The sequence below is a fragment of the Denticeps clupeoides genome, chromosome 3, assembly GCF_900700375.1.
Source record: "Denticeps clupeoides chromosome 3, fDenClu1.1, whole genome shotgun sequence".
Taxonomy (NCBI): domain Eukaryota; kingdom Metazoa; phylum Chordata; class Actinopteri; order Clupeiformes; family Denticipitidae; genus Denticeps; species Denticeps clupeoides.
Window position 1 is genome coordinate 5,290,339 of NC_041709.1, and position 21,183 is coordinate 5,311,521.

At 48.8% G+C, this 21,183-nt stretch overlaps 1 protein-coding gene across 7 annotated transcripts; it reads left to right on the forward strand.

The window, feature by feature from the left end:
• The first annotated feature begins 8,532 nt into the window (after positions 1 to 8,532).
• On the forward strand, positions 8,533 to 17,311 carry pax8 (paired box 8). 7 transcript variants are annotated; one of them, XM_028971903.1, is made up of 12 exons: positions 8,533 to 8,586; positions 8,846 to 9,013; positions 11,457 to 11,622; positions 11,740 to 11,937; positions 12,037 to 12,113; positions 12,200 to 12,325; positions 12,731 to 12,903; positions 13,026 to 13,146; positions 13,771 to 14,010; positions 14,210 to 14,311; positions 15,628 to 15,714; positions 16,345 to 17,311. In XM_028971903.1, exons 2-12 carry the CDS (start codon positions 8,992 to 8,994, stop codon positions 16,413 to 16,415), a joined length of 1,383 nt encoding a protein of 460 aa, XP_028827736.1. In that variant the 5' UTR covers positions 8,533 to 8,586; positions 8,846 to 8,991; the 3' UTR covers positions 16,416 to 17,311. The 7 variants fall into 7 exon arrangements, with proteins under 7 accessions (XP_028827736.1, XP_028827739.1, XP_028827740.1 ...); XM_028971906.1 differs by having other exon boundaries at positions 11,481 to 11,622; XM_028971902.1 differs by lacking the exon at positions 8,846 to 9,013 and adding an exon at positions 10,731 to 10,857 and having other exon boundaries at positions 8,542 to 8,586.
• The last annotated feature ends 3,872 nt before the right edge of the window (positions 17,312 to 21,183 follow it).

The following is a 21,183-nucleotide window of genomic DNA, read 5'->3' on the forward strand; positions in this document are numbered from 1 at the left end:
ATTAATTCGCTTGAATTGATGGAGATGCAGCGTTCCTGTTTACCTGACAGACGGCATTTCTGTACCATTTCCTAAACCCTTTCATCTGGACCATGTTAACATTGCAGAACTAACAATGACTCTCACAGAACCTGGAGCAAAGGAACTGACTGATAGCATCAGCACAGAAGTGAGATAAAAAAGGAGATGTTTCTCCTAACCACAAATGTCCTTGTGCTTTCTCGTGGCAGCTTGATGATTTCATGAGTGGCCTACTGAGAGGTTTCCAAGCTTGTAAAAAAAAGGGATCTGGGCATTTCACGGTGTAGGTTTATATGTACATATATATCCTGCCATCTGCTGTACTAACCATCCACTAGCGGACACTGCAACTGCACCAGGATCTGCTCACAATCCAAGTAATTAACTGCAGAGCTGTCAGAAGGACGTGCAGATGGATGGATTGGTAAATTAATATATAACCCATGGGCTCGAGTCAGTCTCACGTGCCACATATGATTTAGGTTAGGGTTATGTGAGTTTTATATTTCTATGTTTCTCTACACTTTTAAAAGTGCTGGTGGTACCTGGTGGAGGCAATATCAACTGTAATAAGTGTAACAGTAGTAAATAATGTTTAGTTCTGCACTGAAAGTTGCCAATTTAAATGTGAAATGACCATCATGTATGAAAAAAGGACTGTGCAAGAGTATGGAATAATAACTGTGTGTATAGAACATTACAGCAAATTCCACAGTTCAAACAGAATATTATCCCCTACTTTGATGTGTGTGTGTGTGTGTGTGTGGTGTGAGGGTGGTAGTAGCCTAGTGGGTAACACACTCGCCTATGAACCAGAAAACCCAGGTTCAAATCTGACCTACTACCACTGAATCCCTGAGTTGCTCCAGAGGGGGACTGTCCCTGTAACTACTTATTGTAATTCGCTCTGGATAAGGGCACTTGATAAATTTTGTAAATGTAGAAAATATAAATGTGTGTGCATGTAGGTGTATACTGTGGTTGTGGAAAGTATTCAGACCCCCTTAAAATGTTTACTCTTTGTTCTACTGCAGCCATTTGCTGCATTTATGTGCATTTTCCTCATTAATGTACACCCAGCACCCCATATTGACAGAAAATCACAGAATTGTTGACGTTTTTGCAGATTTTTTAACAAAGAAATACTGAAATATCACAGGGCCCTGAGTATTCAAATCCTTTGTTGTGACGTTCATATATTTAACTGAGGTTCTGTCCATTTCTTCTGATTGTCCTTGAGATGGTTCTCAAGATGGTTGAGTCTAGCTGTGTTGGATTACACTGACTGAACTTGGTTCGGAAAGCCACACCCCTGTCTATGTAAGACCTTACAGCTCACAATGCATGTCAGAGCAAATAAGAATCCTGAGGTCAAAGGAACTGTCTCAAGAGCTCAGAGACAGAATTGTGGCAAGGCACAGATCTGGTCAAGGTTCCAAAAAAATCTACTGCACTTAAGATTCCTAAAAGCACAGAGGCCTCCATAATCCTTAAATGGAAGATGTTTGGGATGACCAGAACCCTTCCTAGAGCTGGCCAGGGTAGAAGAACCATCGTGAGCAAGGTAAAGAAGAACCCAAAAATAACTGTGGCTGAGCTCCAGAGATGCAGTCGAGAGATGGGAGAAAATTGTAGAACATCAACTATCACTGCAGCCCTCCACCAGTTGGGACTTTATGGCAGAGTGGCCCAACGGAAGCCTCTCCTCAGTGCAAGACACATGAAATCTCGCAAGGAGTTTGCTAAAAATAGAAATTAGAAATTAACTTTTTGGCCTTAATTCTAAGTGGCATGTGTGGAGAAAACCAGGCACTGTTCATCACCCGTCCAATACAGTCCCAATAGTGAAGCATGGTGGTGGCAGCATTATGCTGTGAGTGTTTTGGACAGGAAGATTGGTTGCAATCAAGGGAAAGATGTGTGCGGCTAAGTACATGGATATCCTGGACGAAAACCTTCTCCAGAGTGCTCAGGATCTCAGACTGGGCCAAAGGTTTACCTTCCAATGGCCCTAAGCACACAGCTAAAATAGTGGCTTCACACCAACTCTGTGAGTGTTCTTGAATGGCCCAGCCAGAGCCCCGACTTAAACTCAATTGAGCATCTCTGGAGATGCTCGATATCTCATGTGATTTTTCAGTTTTTCTTTCTCTGTCAATATGGGGTGCTGTGTGTACATTAATGATTTTAGCAAATGGCTGCAATATAACAAAGAGTGACATTTTTAAGGGGATCTGAATACCTTCTGTACCAACTGTACGTATTTTTATTTATATATATAAATATAAATATATTTATGTGTGTTTAATGAATATGGCCCTGTACATGGGTGTACATTACACATGACAGTTTAAATAAAATCTTACTATCGTGTATTCATCATTGTTACAGTGGCTATAGAATATTTGAAAGTGAAGTGATTGTCATTGTGATATACACTGCAGCACAGCACACGGTGACACAATGAAATGTGTCCTCTGCTTTTAAGCCATTACCTTGGTGAGCTGTCTAAATGCTTTCAGGCAGCATTGGAAAGGAACATCTTCTATCTTTCGAACTGCTTTCCCTCAGTCGGCCTCCATCGTTTAGCAGAAGATTACAGTACCTTCAACCCCCAGAGTTGGCACTTTAACTTTTACAATTACCAGAGCGACATGCTCGGATGTCACAGCTCCACGGCTCAGGTGACGCTGCAGATTGTTACTCAGAAAACTTCACAAATCACTCAAGTTAACGAAACTCAAATGAAGTGAAATGAAGCTGCGGGGTTCATTTTCAGACAATGCGGCGGACGCATCGCACACCGCGAGGACACCCGCCCGACCAGGTCGGTCCACTCCACTCCAGGACACGCACATCCATCTGCTTATTGTGATCAAAGCCCCGGCGCGTTTTCGAATGGCCGCGGCGGTGTTTTCTTTCCGATGCTTGATTTCCGGCCCTCTCCCTCTCTCGCCTTCTCCCACTCCATTGCTCCATTGTGATCTAGCTGTCAAGCCCATTCATCATTCCGCCACATTCCCTGTGTCGAATTATTATTTCTTTGATGTGTTACTAGTTGAAAACAAATCCATTTTGCTGCCCATCAATTTATCATTTGGGATTGGAAGTCACACATGAGTTGCGTGGACAGCAGCACTTTTCCCCCCAATTTCCCCCCCCCTCCCGTTCCGGACATCGTGTGTGGGTGAGTCGGGCTGAGGGTGTGCGAGCGTGTGTCTTTGTGTCCCCGGTGCACGTACACGTGTTTGTGTGTTTATGATGGTAGGTTAGGGGGGGGGAAAAGAGAGTGTTAAGAGAGAAGGAGGAGGGAGGAGCAGACAGCGGGAGCGGGAGGGAGGGCCTCGGTGCGCTCCCGCTCACCCTCCCTCACCTAACAGCGCTGATAATTTATCACTCCTTCCAGCTCCACTGACAAACTATTTGCAGGAAAATGAGTTTTTCCGCCACGGATTTGTCCTCTGGGAATGGAAAGGAGAGCTGCTGTGTTTTTATCCTCTCTCTCTCTCTCTCTCTCTCTCTCACACACACACACACACACGCGCGCAGATACTTTGAGGTCTCCCGTATTTATAGTGGGGGGGTTAAGATAAATGAGGTAAATTAATAGAGTCACTGAAGGAAAAGATCTGCTTCCGCACCAGCAAATCTGCCAGCGCCACACTGCAAATAACACACTAGACAGGAGGAGACACCTCTCACACACACACACACACACACACACACCCGTTGTGTGTGTCCGTCAGTCCTCCAATTCGGCTTTGCACAGTCGGGAGACGCGTTCTAAAACAACCGAGTGAGGCATCTATTAAATATTTACTCGGCTCTCCTGGACGGGCCTGGAAAAAAGGCGCTGATATAATTACGAAGCTTGACCCAGACCAGCGAATCCAATCTCGATTTTTCACCACCCCCTCGCTGAAAAAAAAAACCCCAACATATTGACAGTGTGCTTGACAGAGAATTACAAGACTATAAAGGTCTAATTACGTTCCAATTACAGCGGGCCATTCGTAATCGTCGGCCGACATCTCAACAGGCTGCACCGGCTGTAAATTCGCGGGGGGCTGTGTATACAATGGGGGCCACTCTCTCCGTCTCGTTATAATGCCCCCCCCCCAAAAAAAAAAAATGCCTCTGGGTTCATTTGCATATCAAGCACATTCCTGGTTTATTGCACGCCGGCCATAAAGGCGCTTGACTGAAACCAGGGCACGCACCGATGTTCACCGCTGGTGCATTCCCTCCACGCCATGCCAGCGTGTGGCTACTGGCGAATTCGGCGCTCGGCCTGCCGCTAACGTCCTAAGAACGACGCAGAGTGGAACGGCGCGCCTCCTTCAGCTCCTCCGGGACGTTGTTACCGGTTCCTCGTTGCCACGTCTACGGGAACTCGGTTTAATGGCTGACCGGCGGACAACCCGCCTGGTTACAAACACCTCACTGCACCTCGGACACGCGGCCCACGCGCAGTGACGTCGGTCTCCATAGTTACCACTCCCTGCCACTGATATGCTCTCAGGCAGGCAAGGGGCCTGCCAATCATCCCCCCAAATCCCAGATTTCCTCAACCACAAGGTTCCCCTCTCTCGTTTTTTTTCCATTTCTCTCCAACACATATTCCGTTAAACTTAAATTCCCTGTCAAAAGAAATGCCCCTGAAGGCATTTCACCAGCGGCGCGTCTGGCAATAAGTCCGTCCAAAACGTGCACTGAAGATGGCTAACCGCACAGCACGCGCCGCTTCGGCAACGGGGCGCGCCGAAAGCCGCTGTCGCGCCACAACACTCACTTGACTTTAAACAAGCCGAGTGTGGATTGTGAAGTGTGCTCTGAAGTCCCTTTCTCATCAAAAGCTGGCCGGGCTGCAGGAGGTCCCAGCAAGCCTCCTCCACAGTGCAGGTAGCGCCTTTAAAAAAAAGGGCCAAGCTGCTCCGCTGCTAATGGCTATTAAGGCCTGTGTGCCATTGTCACGCGCACAATGGTCGTCACGCTGGGATTTTGTGAGGGCCCGCGCTGGAAACAGTTATTAGCCCCCCGAAAAAAAAAAACCACGGGGTGAGCGCAGTCAACAGAGGGACAAGAAGATTTGGGGAGCAAGAGGGGGGAAAGAGTCAAACAGGGTTTGGGGTCAGAGGTTGGGACCGAAGCGGAAATGGGAGGCATTGCGGGAACAATGAAAGGGGCTGGACCAGGCAGACAAAGACCGAGGTGGGGGCAAGCGGCGCGCACAAAACACAGGAAGATAAGGGATAGAAAGATGGGCACAGAATGGAGGGGTGCTGAAACAGATGGCAAAAGAAGTCTAAGAGAATGAAGGGGCGACTCCTTAAAAAAAAAAAAAAAAAAACATGCATGTATACATTATATTAAGGGTGGCGGTAGCCTAGTGGGGTAACACACTCCCCTGTGAACCAGAAGGTTTGAACCTGGGTTCAAATCCCACTTACTACCCTTACGTCCCTGAGCAAGACACTCAACCCTAAGTTGCTGTTATATATTGTTTTATATTATGCATGAAATTGTTGTAAATGACATTTTGGGGGCCAGGACCCCTGCACCAGGTAAAAGTGAAGGCGCGGCAGCAGTCAAGGTGTGACACCCTGTAGGCCAGAACAGCGCAGGGAATTTATCAAAGGCGACAGTGGGAACAGTTAAGTTTGCAGAACCGAGGAAGGCGAGGGGTGTTTGCGGAAGCCTTAATGGAATCATCAATATCGAGGCGTTTCGCGCGCTATTATGATCTAATTATCTGGCTCATCTCGAACCACTGACCACAACGAGACAAGCGCGCGCGCAGATTTATAAAAGTTGCTATTAAGTGGGGCTCCGGCGTGGGCCCCATTCATCTTCGGGGAGCGCGCGGCCGTGACAAGCGGCGGCGCGCAGGAGGCGATGCGGCGTCACGCGTGGGGACCGGCGCCCGCGCCCACCCACCGGGCCATCGGCCACGCCGATTCGAGTCGAATTATACACAAATATATATCTGTGTATATGTTTGTGTATAATTAACATACGTTACAAAAATGAATGGGGGCGTGAACAGGGGCCGCGTCCAAAACGTCCACTCGTCCACTAGCTAGTGCACTGCGTAGGGCGCGACGCTCTGTTTAAAGACGAACAGTGGGACAGGTTTCGGACGCCGAGGTCCAGGCCCTCGTCCCCTCGTCTCACCCGACGGCGTTCGAGAAAGTTCCGCGGGAGCCAAACACTAGGTCTCGGAAAGTGGAGTTTTGTGGGGTTTTAAGCAGAGTTCACCCTGCCGACCACACACGATGATCATCTGAAAAATATTAATAATAGCAACAATGGCCATTTTTATTTCTGTGTTTTACGGCCGCGTCGTCATTATCGCGTCCTCCGCGACACCTGACTGGAGCTTTGTTTGGATCGTTTGGGGCTCGGAGGGACGCAACAACATGACCCTTTGCCCTCTCATTTCCATCCAGCTCCCCTAAGGGCCGATCGGGGGGTGCGGGTCCAGAAGTCGGAGGAGCCGAATCCGGAGGCACCCGACTTGCAGGACACACCCGAGACGGTCACCTTCATCCGCGCCCCCCCCCCCCTCCTCCTCCTCCTCCTCCTCCTCCCGGCCTCAAACAGAGGGGCCGATTCACAGCAGACAACAATCTGGCCATTTAACGCGAAACAATCGGCCGATAGCGCGGACCTGTTTATTAAACGGACGTGAACGGGGCACCTGTCGCGGAGAGAGAGAGAGAGAGAGAGAGAGAGAGAGAGAGAGGACCCGCGGTCATTTTTAATTATGCCACAAAACGCTCAATTCGGCGGAATTTGGAGAAGAGCTTCTAAACGCGCGGCTTCTGGTCTTCCGCAAAACGTTTAATTTTCGATTTTGTTTTGTCTTCTCTACAACTTTATTTTTTTAACGATAATGACTGTGTCTATTGTAATTTCTGGGAATTCTTTTTCAATTCTTAACATCTGATATTTAGGGGGGGGGGGGTTTGTTTATTTTTATTTAAAAGTTCAGAATCGTTCGTTTCTACAGATTCGCGAATTTAAAGAAAATGAACTCACGCTCAGACAGGGGGGTTTGGAATATCTCTGCGATCGAACTGAATTGGCTTTTTTTATCCTTTGGATCATTTACCTATTAGTTTTATTGAGAAGCCAGGCGAAACTTACACAATCGTGGTAATGCGCTATAATCAGCCTTTTTTTGTTCGTGAATAAAGCTATAAATCAGATATGTGTATTTAATTCATGCTAACAAAACACTTGGTCAGTGCAGTGAAAGCGCGGCGCAGGTCAATATTATTAATAATAATGGAGTTATTATCAATAGTATCGAGTTAATAGTGTTATAATAATTGGTTTCTAATATGGTGGATGGTAACGCCGTCATTTTTGGAGTAGCTGTTGCGTTATTGCCATATATAAAATATATATATATATATATTTTTTTTTTTTGCGTTGTTGGAAGAAACTGTTAATCTCCCGTTAAACTCCCGGTAACCCATCCCTCCCTCCGTCCCTCCCTCCCCGCGGTGAAGGAGTCTGGTTGCCGTGTTTATTACGCGCGTGGCTCCCTGCGAATCTCATGTCGTTTCTGCGTAATTCCGTCACGGCGCAAATCAGTCACTCTCACTCGGGAAAAAAAAAAAAATCATTCATTCATTTTAGCGGACCGCACGACTTTTTGTCAGAATTGTGACAAGTTTAAGCATGCGTTGTCGTGAGTTATTACTATTATTCCGCGTCGTCCGTCTCGCGCCGTGCGCCATATGGCCGAATGAGGTCCGGCCAGGAGTCTGCGACGGGGTGTAAAGAAGCGCAGAAAATACGGGGTGTTCAAGGTGTCGTGTTTGCTTTAGAGGCTCCCGAGGACAAGGCGAGCGGTGTCAAACCGGGAGGGGGTCCTGCACCCTGTCGAGAGGAGATCTGAGCCGAGACTCGGTCGAGACCGCCGTCAATCAAAAGTAGAATTTTATATATATATCTAAAAGTTATACATGTATTATAAATTATATAAATTAAAAGTTATATATTTAGTACTTTTAATAAGAAGGCGTATTTGAATGAATATATATATATATATATTTATCAATGTGTGTGTGTGTGTGTGTGTATCGTATAATGTATAACTATTATATATATTATGGATATTTGAAAGCGCCTTTGGAAGCTGGAACGGCTCTCAGCCTGGAGAATTGATGTCCAGATGACAGTTAACACTAAATCAGGCGTCAAATTGCGTGTCCCGGAAATCGTGTCACGTCTTGTTGAAGATCGCACCGGAGTCGAGACCGGGCGGAGAACGGGCTGGCCACCTGACGGACGTTTCCGGAAACCCGCCGGCATCTCGCGGGATCTGCCGTCTGCCGAGGGCTCGCCTCGAACACGAGTCGCCCCGTCCGCGCCGCTTCGGCGACGCCCACGGCCACGCCCGACCGCTGGCCCCGCCCACCGCGCGCCGGCGCCCAATGGCGAGGCGGGAGGGCGCGCGAGATAAAACCCTCACGCCGCGCGCCGACAGATGTGCGGATAGGAACGGAAGACGCGCGGAGCCGCTGGAGGACACACGCACGACGTCAGCCGCAGGTAGGCAGCGCGTCCGCGCCGCGAGGCACGCCGGGGGTCCCCCGTCGGTAACACCCCGAAACCGGTGAGATTTATCCGGAGGCGCCCGAAGTTGAAGCGATTTATTTTACGCACACGTTTCAATTCATGACATGCCATGTTACGTATTTCTCTATCTGTCTGTGTGGCTCTACCTATAATAATAATAATAATAATAGTAATAATAATCCGCCCTAATATAAAGGCCGCTGTTTACATCTCATTATATGTGCTTTTGCAGCGCCTTTACGTGTCCGAGTGAGAACAGTTTCATGCCAGGCGAGCCCCTCTTTGGACTAAAAGCGCAGCGGGTTTTAACGTGAGCGCGTGGACCCCCCCCTCGCCCTACATTTACCCAGGACTCCCGGCGATCAGGACCCCCGAGAAATGTCCAGCAGCACAGGCCGAGGTAAACACGACGGACCCCCGGGTGTGAGTGTGTGCCGCGCCGCGGTGCTTGTCGGCCGCGTCCGGTTTTTTGCGCGTAATTGCGCGCGTCGTGGAACGTCTTTCGATCCGACTCGACTCGACTCGCCCCGCGTTTCCCCCCTCTGTCGATCATCTCCAGTGGCGACCGGATTTAATGGATTTCATCTCGTTCCACGGTGTGTGTGTGTGTGTGTGTGGGCTTTAGATATACGTGAAGTTTGGGATTTGTGTTTTGTGTCTGGTTTTATCGGTTTCTCTCTTTCGGGAAAGAGATGTAGACATAAAGTGTCAATTGTGAAATTTAAAGCACGACAGAGGACGTGTTTTTTTTTTATAAAGAAGCCCAGGAATCCGCTGTCAGGCAGGCATGTGTATTAATTCTCCGGACAGCCTGAGAAACAATCCGAATCTGATATCGATGCACTTTTTACTCATTATATATCGTGCTGAGTGGACATTCCAGCGGCGTTTTAGTTGGAAATCTGTATTGCTTATGTTTATTCAAAGCTTATATTTAAATCGATGTAATAATTGAAAGCGACATTTTTTTTATAATAAACGGAGCTGTAGGTGAAATGATTAATTGTTGTCGATTTATAATTTGCAGCGAAATACTTTTTTTTCCCCCTAAACGTCTTGGTCCCGTGAATTCACGTTCAGCTTTGAGGTTAAATAATATTTGTCATAATTAAAGAAAATCTTTTAGCACATATATATTTCTATTACTTCTATCCTCTATATATATTTATTCTTATTATTTAATAGTCGAATCGTTTGCAGCCTGTATCTGCTATGTCAACTACAGGAATAAACCCCGGACAAATCGTTCACGGTGACCAGTGAAGAGACGCGAATAAAACTCGAGCAAGGTGGAAGTGTGTGTGTGTGTGTGTGTGTGTGTGAGTGTGTGTTCCCTTGGGGTAGCTCCGCTTTAATATCCTGCCGGTTGGTGAGGCTTGGCGAGCGGACTTTTACACTCCGCTGGCACCGTTAATGGCGCTGCGTTTGATGTGGAAATGAAAAGGCGCGACTGAAAGGGTTAAATTAAAAGCAAGTCACTGATGCAAACCGTGAGCACGGAACAAAAAAAAAAACCCGATCCCACACCACGCCCTTTCTTACCCGGGCCAAAATTACACCTGACATTTCACCAAAAAAAACCTACCCTAGATACATATAACACATAATGCATTTTTTTTTAATTCCAGTTGCCATCATGTTTTGGTCCTGTGCGACCAAAACTCTGCAGTATTTAACCTGTAAAGCACCCACGTCGACCACGTCCGTGGCTGCGTACGCGCAACGTCCTTTAATTCTAACATATGTACATGTATATACCCGATATGGGTGTTTGAGTGAAGAGAGGGCAGGAACAGCGACCCTCCCACGGTGTCCCCCACTCACCTTCCTGTATGAAAGGGACCCAGAGGAGCCGCGCACCTGGGCGCGTAACCTGACCTCGGTTTCCATTTTTAATTCAGGATGACCCCCAGAAAACAGCCAGCACTGGTGTAGAGCCGGGTGGAAAAACAGCATTAAAGCATTCGGAATAACATAAAAGGGAGAATTTCTTTGCTGGTTTTGATTTTTGTTTTTTAATTTTTTTTTTTTTTTGTGGGGAGAAGTCTGACCGCACAGCAGCGGCTCTGGCCCAGTGATTCTCTCTTTTCAACCCCCTGCCTTCTATGTCCCCTTAGGAAACCCGGAACAAGGAATATAGAGCTCAGAGCCGGTGTTGTGACAGACCCCCTAAAATGTGGAAGACTTGCGCAGAGCTGTCTAGACCAGAGGCTGTCAAAATTCTAGCTAGATCCGACATAATTGGTCAGTCCCCCTTCTCTTTCACTGTTTTGAAATGCTGTTCTCTGTCTCTGAGCTCAGACGCTGTACGAGTTTCATGCTGATTTGTTGGCCTACGCAGAGTCATTTTCTTCTCTCTGAATATAAAGAGTCCCCAAAAACTCTGTCAGGAAGCTACAGAATTTTTTTTTTTATGATTTAAGCATTAAGGATATACAGCACACTGCTGAAATAATCTAAAAAAAATAACATTTATATATATAATATATATATATATTTGCAATGCTTTGTGCATTTGATCATTATTAATCCTTTCATTAAATAGTTCATTAAATTGGAGGACTGAAAAATAGTTATCTATGTTGTCCTGTATCTGGCTTCAGACCTCGTAAAATGAAATCAGTAAATGTAAATGTAAAGAATTGTTTTTATTTCGTACAATAAAATGTTTCCGCCTGGTTTTAATGTGTAAATGCCTCTCTGTCCAGTCCTCCGTGGAAGTAAGTTTTCGCCCTGGCAGATGAGAGCGTAGCTGCGCTGTGTGCGGGGCTGTAAGTGTTTTGTGATTGGTGCACTTGGGGTGCCTCGACGTTTATGTGTGTTTATCCCCCCCCCTCCCCCAGGTCATGGGGGTCTTAACCAACTAGGCGGAATGTTTGTTAACGGCCGGCCACTTCCGGAAGTGATCCGGCAGCGCATCGTAGACATGGCCCACCAAGGCGTGCGACCCTGTGACATATCCCGCCAGCTGAGGGTCAGCCACGGCTGTGTCAGCAAGATACTGGGCCGGTGAGTGCTTCTCTCTCTCTCTCTCTCTCTCTCTCTGTCTCTCGCTCTCACACACACCCGTAGGCACAGGTTAATGTAACATAAACAAGGCACCCAGGTCACTGTCCTCCATTACAGGTACTACGAGACGGGCAGCATCAAGCCAGGCGTCATCGGTGGCTCCAAGCCAAAGGTGGCGACTCCCAAGGTGGTGGAGAAGATAGCGGAGTACAAGCGTCAGAACCCCACCATGTTCGCCTGGGAGATCCGTGACCGGCTGCTGGCCGAGGGCGTGTGTGACAGTGACACTGTGCCCAGCGTCAGCTCCATCAACAGGTACTTGCCTGCCGCTTCGCGACGCAGTCGGGGCCATTTGGGTCCACCGATCCAAAAACTTGAACGCGTCAATTTTTTGGTTTTTTTTTACGTCCGTAGGATTATTAGAACGAAGGTGCAGCAGCCATTCAACCTGCCTCTGGACACCAAGGGACTGAGCCCTGGACACACACTCAGTACGTGTGTAGTACTGCCTGTCTATTATGAAAACGAACATTAACGTGCTACGGTGTCATATTGAACGTGCGTGTCATCCATTCAGTCCCCAGCTCAGCAGTCACTCCACCCGAATCGCCGCAGTCGGACTCTCTGGGCTCCACCTACTCCATCAGTGGCCTGCTGGGCATCCCCCAGACCAGCACGGAGGGCAAGAGGAGCCACGACGACAGTGAGTACTCGACAGCTCGGGCGTCTCTGGAGACGTCCCTTTACAATACCCCCCCCCCCCCCCCCCCCCCCCCCCACACACACACACACACACACACACACCATGGCTGAGGACCCCTGCTGCAGTGGGCTAATGATGATTGTAGGATCCATTCAGCTTAATGGGCTCCTCTGCACTTAACCCCTCTCTCAATGTCGGGCCCCCAGACGAAATGTTTGTTTAAGGTCCCTCCGCACGCAGTTGGCGGCCGCAAAGTTTCTGCCACTCATTTGCATTTCATTCATCTGACACGCTTACCCAGAGGGTAAGGGACAGTCCCGTCCTGTCCCCGATCGCCACAGGCTCAGGCGCGTGGCCCTCGTGGTGGGAGCAGGGCAGGGACGTGACCGGCTGTTTCTGTGGCAGGTGACCAGGAGAGCTGCCGGCACAGCGTGGACTCCCAGAGCAGCGGCGGCGGGCCGCGCAAGCAGCTGAGGCCCGACCACTTCCCCGCCACCGCGCACCTGGACTGCGGCTTCGAGCGCCCCCACTACTCCGCCGAGTCCTTCGGCCCCGCCGCGGCGGGGAAGGCAGAGCAGGTGCAGACACGTAGCTCGCGCGTAAATACCGGCAGCGTTCCCAGCGCGTACTTTGGCCAGGGGCCCGCCCTCATGACCTGCGTGTGTGTGTGTGTGTGTGTGTGTGTGTGTGTGATGCGCAGGGCCTGTACCCTCTCTCACTCATTAACGGAAGCCTGGAGGACGGCAAGGGCAGCCTGTCGGCATCGAGCGCAGCCATTGGTCGGAACCTGACTGCCCATCAGGGTTACGCTATGGTGGCAGGTAAACCACGGCAACGTAAAACGACGCACACACGCGCCATCCATTTCAGCACAGATGAGCACGCCGTGGGCCGCCGTGCAAAATAACATCGGTCTGGTGGTAGTGGTAGTGGTGGTAGTAGCCTAGTGGGTAACACATTCGCCTATGAACCAGAAGACCCAGGTTCAAATCCCACTTACCAACATTGTGTCCCTGAGCAAGACACTTAACCCTAAGTTGCTCCAGGGGGGGACTGTCCCTGTAACTACCGATTGTAAGTCGCTCTGGATAAGGGCGTCTGATAAATGCCGTAAATGTAAATGTAAATGTAATGTAAATGCTCTGTTCTTTAATTAATCCGGCTAATTAGCACAAATTGTCCAAAGCTCTGTTAGAAGTTTAATTTAAAGCAGATGCAGGAGATGTTCCCGCTGCAGCCGCGGTGCATTTGCTCCTCGATGGCCTCAGATCCGCAGCAGCCCCCCCCCCACTCGTTCATCATCTGTGTCCGACTCCCTTTAATGGATGCTCATACATTTTGCAGCTGTTATTGCTATTGTACAGTGTCTCATTTGCCTCAATTAATTTCCATTTGTCTCATCCACTCTTCCCACCCCTCTGCCCATCCACCGCGCCCCAATCCAGACCCCCTACAGCCCCTCCCGATCTGTCTGAAACAGGAAATGTCACCTGAGGTCAACAGCTCCAGCCCCTCCCCCAGCATCATACCCAACTCCGCCTTCCTGGAGCTTCAAGCCATTCAGGCGCCAGCCTCAGTCAGTAACAGTGGCAGTGGCTCCGCCTCCCATTTCTCCCATGCCTTCAACTCATTTTCCCATCATGCTCCGGTGTACGGGCAGTTCAGTAGTCCGTCATTCATCGCAGGTAAACGGTTAACGCGCAGCCCTCATCGGCCTCATCATGCGCTCAGCTCATCATATATTCATATATACAGCACACCCGCATGCAGTCTGTATTAACAAATGGCAGAGGAGTTCGCCGAATGCAAATGTTCCAGCACATTCTGTGGCCGCCAAGCGTGGTGAAGTTGACGTTCCGCTCACGGTGCGTGCTTGTGTTGCAGGAAGGGACATGGTGAGCTCCACCCTTCCCGGCTACCCTCCACACATTCCTTCAGCCGGCCAGACTGGCTACTCGTCCTCCGCCATCACCGGCATGGTAGCAGGTGAGAGTCGTTCCGTCCTTCACGTTTAAAAAAAAGAAAACGTGAACGTTGCTCTGAAGTACACGACCCGTCCAGCCGAGCGTTTACCCCGGAGGGACGAGGGAGGGGAGGACGGTGGCGGGGCGCGGAGCGCAATGGTGGAAAATTGGGTGGAAGGTGCAGCGTTGTGAGAAATAAAGCCCGACGCGCAGAGCCGGCGAACGGGCCCGGCCACGGAGAGGGAGGGAGGGAGGGAGCGAGCGAGAGAAGAGAGAAGGCTTGGAGATTAACAGGAAGGAGGGCTGGAGGGGTTAATGAGTAGCCCGGGCGGCTGGTGAGGCAGGGCCCAGGGGGTACGAGGGAACGGGCTGGGGGTTCCGCCCTGCTGCCCGCACCCCCACGCCGAAGCCCTGACCACACATCGCCATGGGAACTGTGGGGCCCAGGAGAGGGGAGGCGGGGAGCGTGTTGGGATGGCACGGTGGGCTTGGGTAAAGAGAGGGACCCAGGGAAGGGGGGAGAGGAGGAGCGCTTTGTAGTGTGTGTGGTGTGATGTGGCCTTTTTTTTTTTTTTTATTTGAAGTCTGCCCTTCGAAGCGCGAAATGAGAGGGTCTGATTTATTATTTTTCTGGTGGGCTTGCTGTGAGGAAGCGTTCATACACAATTACTCCCAGAGAGGGGGGCTGGGGGGCACCGGGGGATTCAATCCTGCCGACATAATTACCAATTAGATATTGGAATGTTTAAAAAAGAGAGTGAAGGGACCTCCAAAGCTTGAAGAGAAGAGTAGAGTAGGGAAGAGAGGAGAGGAGAAGAGGACGCTTTTGGGTGGGGGCGGGAGGTTGAGGACCCTGACGCCGAAGGGAGGACGCCGAAACTAACTGTACGCACCAATGAGCCGCGGCATTTTACCCCCAGCCATCCACCTGGCCCACAGATTAATGGTTTACAAGCGGCCCTTAACCGTTGGTGAATTATGTGCTAAGTCTGAGCAGACGCTGGCGAAAGGACAAACGGCACGAAAACAAAAAAATGGAGAGCTGTGCAGCGGGACGCCATGCCAGCGCACGGATAAATGTGTGCAGCGTGTGTCTAATGCACGTCGGAAAGCAACCCGCTGCTACGCCACATTTTTGCTTGCTTAGCAGCTCACATGTGCACCCGCCCGTGTATGTTCACCCTCCCTCCCGCTAGGAACGATGGGGAATGATGTCTGAACGGTGCACTGTGCCTATATCTCTGTGTGTGTGTGTGTGTGTGTGTGTGAGGCCGCGCTTGTTGTGTAATGGGCGAAACACCGACGTGTGTGCACTTTTTTCCACGAACTCTGCTGCAGGTGCTGAATACTCGGGCCAGACCTACACCCACTCCCCCTACGCCTCCTACAGCGAAGCCTGGAGATTCACCAACTCCAGCATTCTCGGTAAGCCACCCACACCGCCCCCGGGCTTGCGGACCGCCTTCCGAAACCCAACATCGACGTGCACTCCATCTGAAAAGCTAACATTTCGCTTTGTGTCAGTCTGAGGCAGCAGTAAACTCAAGCAAACATGCCAGAGGATGAGCATGTCCTTTGGGACACTCCAAAAAAAAACACTCCATGAGCGATTACACGCACTTAAAAATATGCAAGATAAACAGAAATCCTGCGAGAGCTTTCAGTCACATGTTCCTGAGAACTGTAATCAGATGCAAGCACACACACACACACACCTGTACATGGAAATGCGTTTCAGGCAGTGGGTGCAGGGCCACTGCTGACCATTTATGTCAATACCTCCAGGCTCATCTACTTGAGGTCTACCAGTCACAAGACTATAGCTGAATAAACCAGATCATATCAGAGTTGAGTGAGGTCCACACCACACAGCTCCTCAACAAAAAAATGCCAGTAATACAATTTCTACAAATGTGATTAATTTTGTTAATTAGAATCGTAATAAGTAGTTGTTATAATGACTTCGTTAAAACAGACTTGGACACGCTGCTGGCTTAGGCCAGTGCTCTTTTGTCAGCTCATTAAAACGGCGCGCCTCTCTGTCTCCCCCTACAGGCTCGCCGTATTACTACAGCTCCGCCTCCAGAACAGCGCCCCCCTCCACAGCTGCCTACGACCACCTTTAGTGTTCAGTGGGAAGTCCCTTTAACATGCGAATTAAGAGGTGCTGGGGGACAGAAGGAGAGATGCGAGGAGTCCCGTCTTGGGTTTTTCTGATCCCAGGGCCAGGTGAACGTCTTCAGATGACCTGGGCGGAGTCTGCTCTGATTGAAACTGATGTTAAATTATTAAAGGCTTTTTTTTTTCTCCTTCTTTTAATTCTTCAAAGCCTCACGCAGGACAGCATACAGTACACGAAGTTTACACCTGTTCCACGTGCTCCAGTCTGCTCTGTTTTAATTTCTTACCCCCCCTCCGGGGCCCGAACAACATTTCTTCTTGTTCCTTGCAATGCAGCCAAAGAATTTATTTGCTGACCAATAACTGGCATTCCATTTGTGTGACCTGTTCCATGATTCATTCAGTTTCATCTCCACCAGTTTCTCCCTACCTTCCCAGCACCGGTAGTCAAACCAAAAGCTGGACTGTGGTGTGAGCGACCCCCCCCCTCTCTCCTTTCTCCATTCTAATTTATGCTCATGTGTGCGGCATTGTGCAGCTCTTCATCAGCCTCTGCTTTACCTCTTCATTCCCGACAACGAGCTCAGCATATTACAGGAACGCCGCAGTCTGGATGTTTACAGCTTTGGGCCAATGTGTACATAATGTAAATGACGAGCATACTCAAAAAGAAGGACAGTTCTATTGTTTAGTGGGGCAGACTGAGCGGATGGACGGAAGGTTTCAATGAACAACAGAATAAAATCGTTTTCAGAGGATTTTTTTTATTTTTTATTTTCTCTCTCTTATGAGTTCCAAAATTGTGGTCATGCTAATGTTTTGCAAGGCTTTGTGATTTAATTATTTACTTGTTTTTACTTGTACTGTCGATAATATTATTAAAATGTAAATAAGCAATTTCTACAGAATTATTTTAATTAAATAAAGCATGGCAAAGACACACTCACCACTTTTCATTGATTTTAAGAGACATTACTGCTGAACTTATTGTACTTGTGGGTTAAAGGAACGTCATATAAAAATGTGCTACTTCAAGGCACTTTTACTGTTTTTTTTTTAATGAAATATGAATATGACTGATACAGACACGAACCTTTTTAGTTAAAAATAAAATAAAGAAATTGAATGTCGGTAAAACATTCCATAATAATAATAATAAAAACAATATAAATATGAATAAAATGAGATAAACGCGCGTTAAAACCTTTTCGGCAAGTCAGCGGTTCGGCCGGAACGCAGGAAGAGGACAAAAGCAATGATCCCGAAAAACACGCGCATCTGTTTAATTTCCTTTTTTTATTTTCTGCATCATGTAGTTTTATTTGCAATTATTTCGCCCCTCTCCGCGGTTCCATTATTATCCCGCGGTAACGAGGCCACGGTTCGGCGGCGCCTCGGCCCACCTGGACCCGGCGGCGGCGGCGGCGGCTCCCGGTGATGGATGGCGGCCTTTTCCCCGCCAGGACCGCTCGTTCACGGCGCCGTTTTTTGGCGCGTTGGCTGGAATAAAGAATATAAATGGACGGTATTATCTTTGCGCTTGATTGAAATCGTTACGTTTCGGAATATTACCTGCGGTCTATGTAATTATGGAGCGGTTGTCTTTTTTTTTTTTTTTTAATCGTCCACGTCCTCTTTTCGCAAAAAACTAAATTCTAATATTCTAAAATATTTCTAATATTTTAAAAACGTCTAATTTTATACACTGAAGAATCATTTGATCAGATTCTGTATTTTTCAGCCTTACACATGCAGCTACCAAAAAAAAAATAGCACCATAATAATTTTAAGGAACATATCACAAAGGTTCTGTTGCCTTTTGTTTTATTTTTTTAGCATTGAAACTCAGGGGAAAACAAACCATCACTGCAGCATTTAAATTTATGGCATTTATTAGACGCCCTTATCCAGGGCGACTTACGATCAGTAGTTACAGGGATACTTCCCCTGGAGACACTCAGGGTTAAGTGTCTTGCTCAGGGACACGATGGCAGCAAGTGGGGTTTGAACCTGGGACCTCTGGTTCATAGGCGGGTGTGTTACCCACTTGGCGACTACCACCCAAGACCCGAACCAGACAGAAACTAGGTGACAAACTTGACTAACCATCCAATATGAAATATTGTAAAGGAAAGAAAAAAGGGAGGAAATGCATGAGGTGTGGCCGGTCCTCCGTATCTCCACTAACAGCCTCTCCCCGCCTCGCTCTGGGCCGCCGTGGGCCTATTAGTGCTGTGGCTCGGGCCGTGGCTCTGGCAGTAATGAGTCCAGAACTACAATATGAGCACCAGGCTGGAACAGCAGAGGGCGAACAAAAGCCAGCAGGACCAGCGCAGCGCTCAGGATGACTACATTTGGCACCAGCTAGGGCCAGCTCTGGACTCGTTCAGTGTGTGTGTGTGTGTGTGTGTGTGTGTGTGTGTATGCATGTTTGGAATAAAGAGAGGTTGGTTGTGTGGCGTGTGTTGTCACCATTACAGGCATCCAATAAAGAAACAGATTGGCCCCAGGAGAAGAACCTTTGCCAAAAAGGCTGTGCAGAAGAGGAGTTTGTCTCTTTGTGTGTGTGTTCATGTAAGTGTGTGTCTGTGTTTGAGGTCCTGAGTGGCAGGACAAGGCTCCAGTTTTTCACAACCTTCTGTCCCGAGGCAGTCGCCTGGAAACCTCCCAGTTAGTGTGCAGCCGTGAGACATTAGTCAACAATCTCCAAATTCTTCCAGCGTATTGTCTGGAGGATAATATTTGTGCGCGTGAATGAATGGCGCGATGCGGCGAGTTTGAATGATGGGTGGGTGAGCGCCCCAGCGTTGTGGTGGTCCCCTGTCTGCTGGTCGCTTGTGGAATCAAATGGAATATGAGGGCGGCCATTGAGGCTTCGAGTGAAGCACTTAACCCAGATTGGGTGAATGGACAGACCACATTCATTAATTGATTTGGGGGAGCACATCGCTCATTAATGTGAACCCTGTTAGTTTATTAGTGGAAATTAGTGTCTTTCCACTGCCCGAGAGTCGTAATGAGCTCAGGAGAATGTGCAGTGAGCTCATTGTTGTGGAATGGCCAGCTTGGCTGCCCAGAAAAAGCGGCCATGGTACTGTAATGTCCCGCGGCCTCTCTCCAACAGTCTCGGGTCTCCAAGGCGAAGAAACACATTCATCATGGAGAGAGCTATCATAATAGCCCTCAATACAGCACATTAGCAGGTTAATGAATCTGTTAAAACATCAGGCCAGACGTTTGAGGAGCTCCTGAGAAACTCCACCGGCCCAAGTGACACGTTCGTCTGGACCGAACCCTAGGGGCAGGATGCCCTGCTGACAGGAGACGTCAAGAGAAAACAAAGGAAACAGACTTGATGCACTCGCTTGCTCCTAGACACACACACACACACACACACACACACACACTGTCCAGTTCTCTTCACATTGACTTGGATGAATGGGGTTATAATAATATTGACCAACTGTCCACAATTTTATTCAACTCCTGACGTATATGGATCTTCAACTTTATATTCTACTACTTATGTTTTATTTTATTTCTTTTTTTGACCAAAAAAGTGTCCTCTGCCCAGGAAGAAGTGCGTGGGGACACCACCTTGTTCAGTGGCACCTCGGGATTCAAACCAGCAACCTTCTGATTATGGGTTGCAGTGTAAATTGATATATATATTTTATTATAAACCTCTTCCTAATGGAATCCAGGCACTTCCGAACTGATGACAGGCAGGGCTTGTCCTTTACTTCTGTTTTGTCAAAACACAATGGGTGCCTTTAACCAAAAGGTGCCTGTGTATTACATCTCCACCCAGCATTGCACAATGCACCCCTGGAAGGCCTGCTCTCAGAGGAACACACACAGGAAGAAGGTGCGGCCAGGAGGCAAGGCCAACTGGAGGTCACTTGCTGGAAAGCCCCTGGGCTGCAGACCCGACGCTTGACCCGAGCTGCTTTGCTGGGGCTGACGTAGCTGCTGCCGAAATTCTGACACGGGGCGGAATATTCCAGAAGAGAGTGGAGTTGGAAAGGTTTATTATAAAATAAAAAGCCCGGTACTGATCTTATCGCTGCCGAGGGAAGGACAGAAGACATGCTTTAGGCATCCTCAACTCAAGGGTCCTCGAAGACACCAGCCACACGCACGAAATACCTCAGCAACGGCAGGAAGCAGTAACACGCAGAGGGCAGGGGCCAGAAATACCAAAAAAAACAAAAAACAAAGAGACGTTTAGTTGAGGACGGTGTGGAGTGGCACCATGATGAAAAGGTAAAAAGTAACAAGTGGAGCGTGGACGTCGCTGGCAACAGATGGGCAATGTGCGTCGGGAGAGAGACTAGGAGCGTGCCCGAGCGGAGCGGGCGTAAAGGAGCTTGGAAGATGGGGGCGCATCGGGCCTTCAGGAGCGCACAAAATGGGGAAAGTGAGAGAAAACATGAGAGCGGAGGGTGTTTTTTTTTTTTTCGTAAGCCCTTCCACCCAGTGGCCAGGCTCTTGCTGAACGCCGCTCTCATCTCGGCCTTTTTAATTACTCAACCAGGCCTGACGGGACGCCACAAAGCTCTCCAGCCCCGGCGGAGCGTGGAACAAAAAGAGGGGCCTGAGAGGCAGCAGGAGAGACCCTGGCCCTGGACTAATGGAGGGCATCCCCAGCCTCCGAGAACCACCACCACTTCAAAATATGGAGTGGGGAGCGATCAGACGGCACTCAGGGCCGACATACCAAGACGATTTTGCACAAAAACGTCATCGCCTCAGAATGCTGGGCAGTGCCAC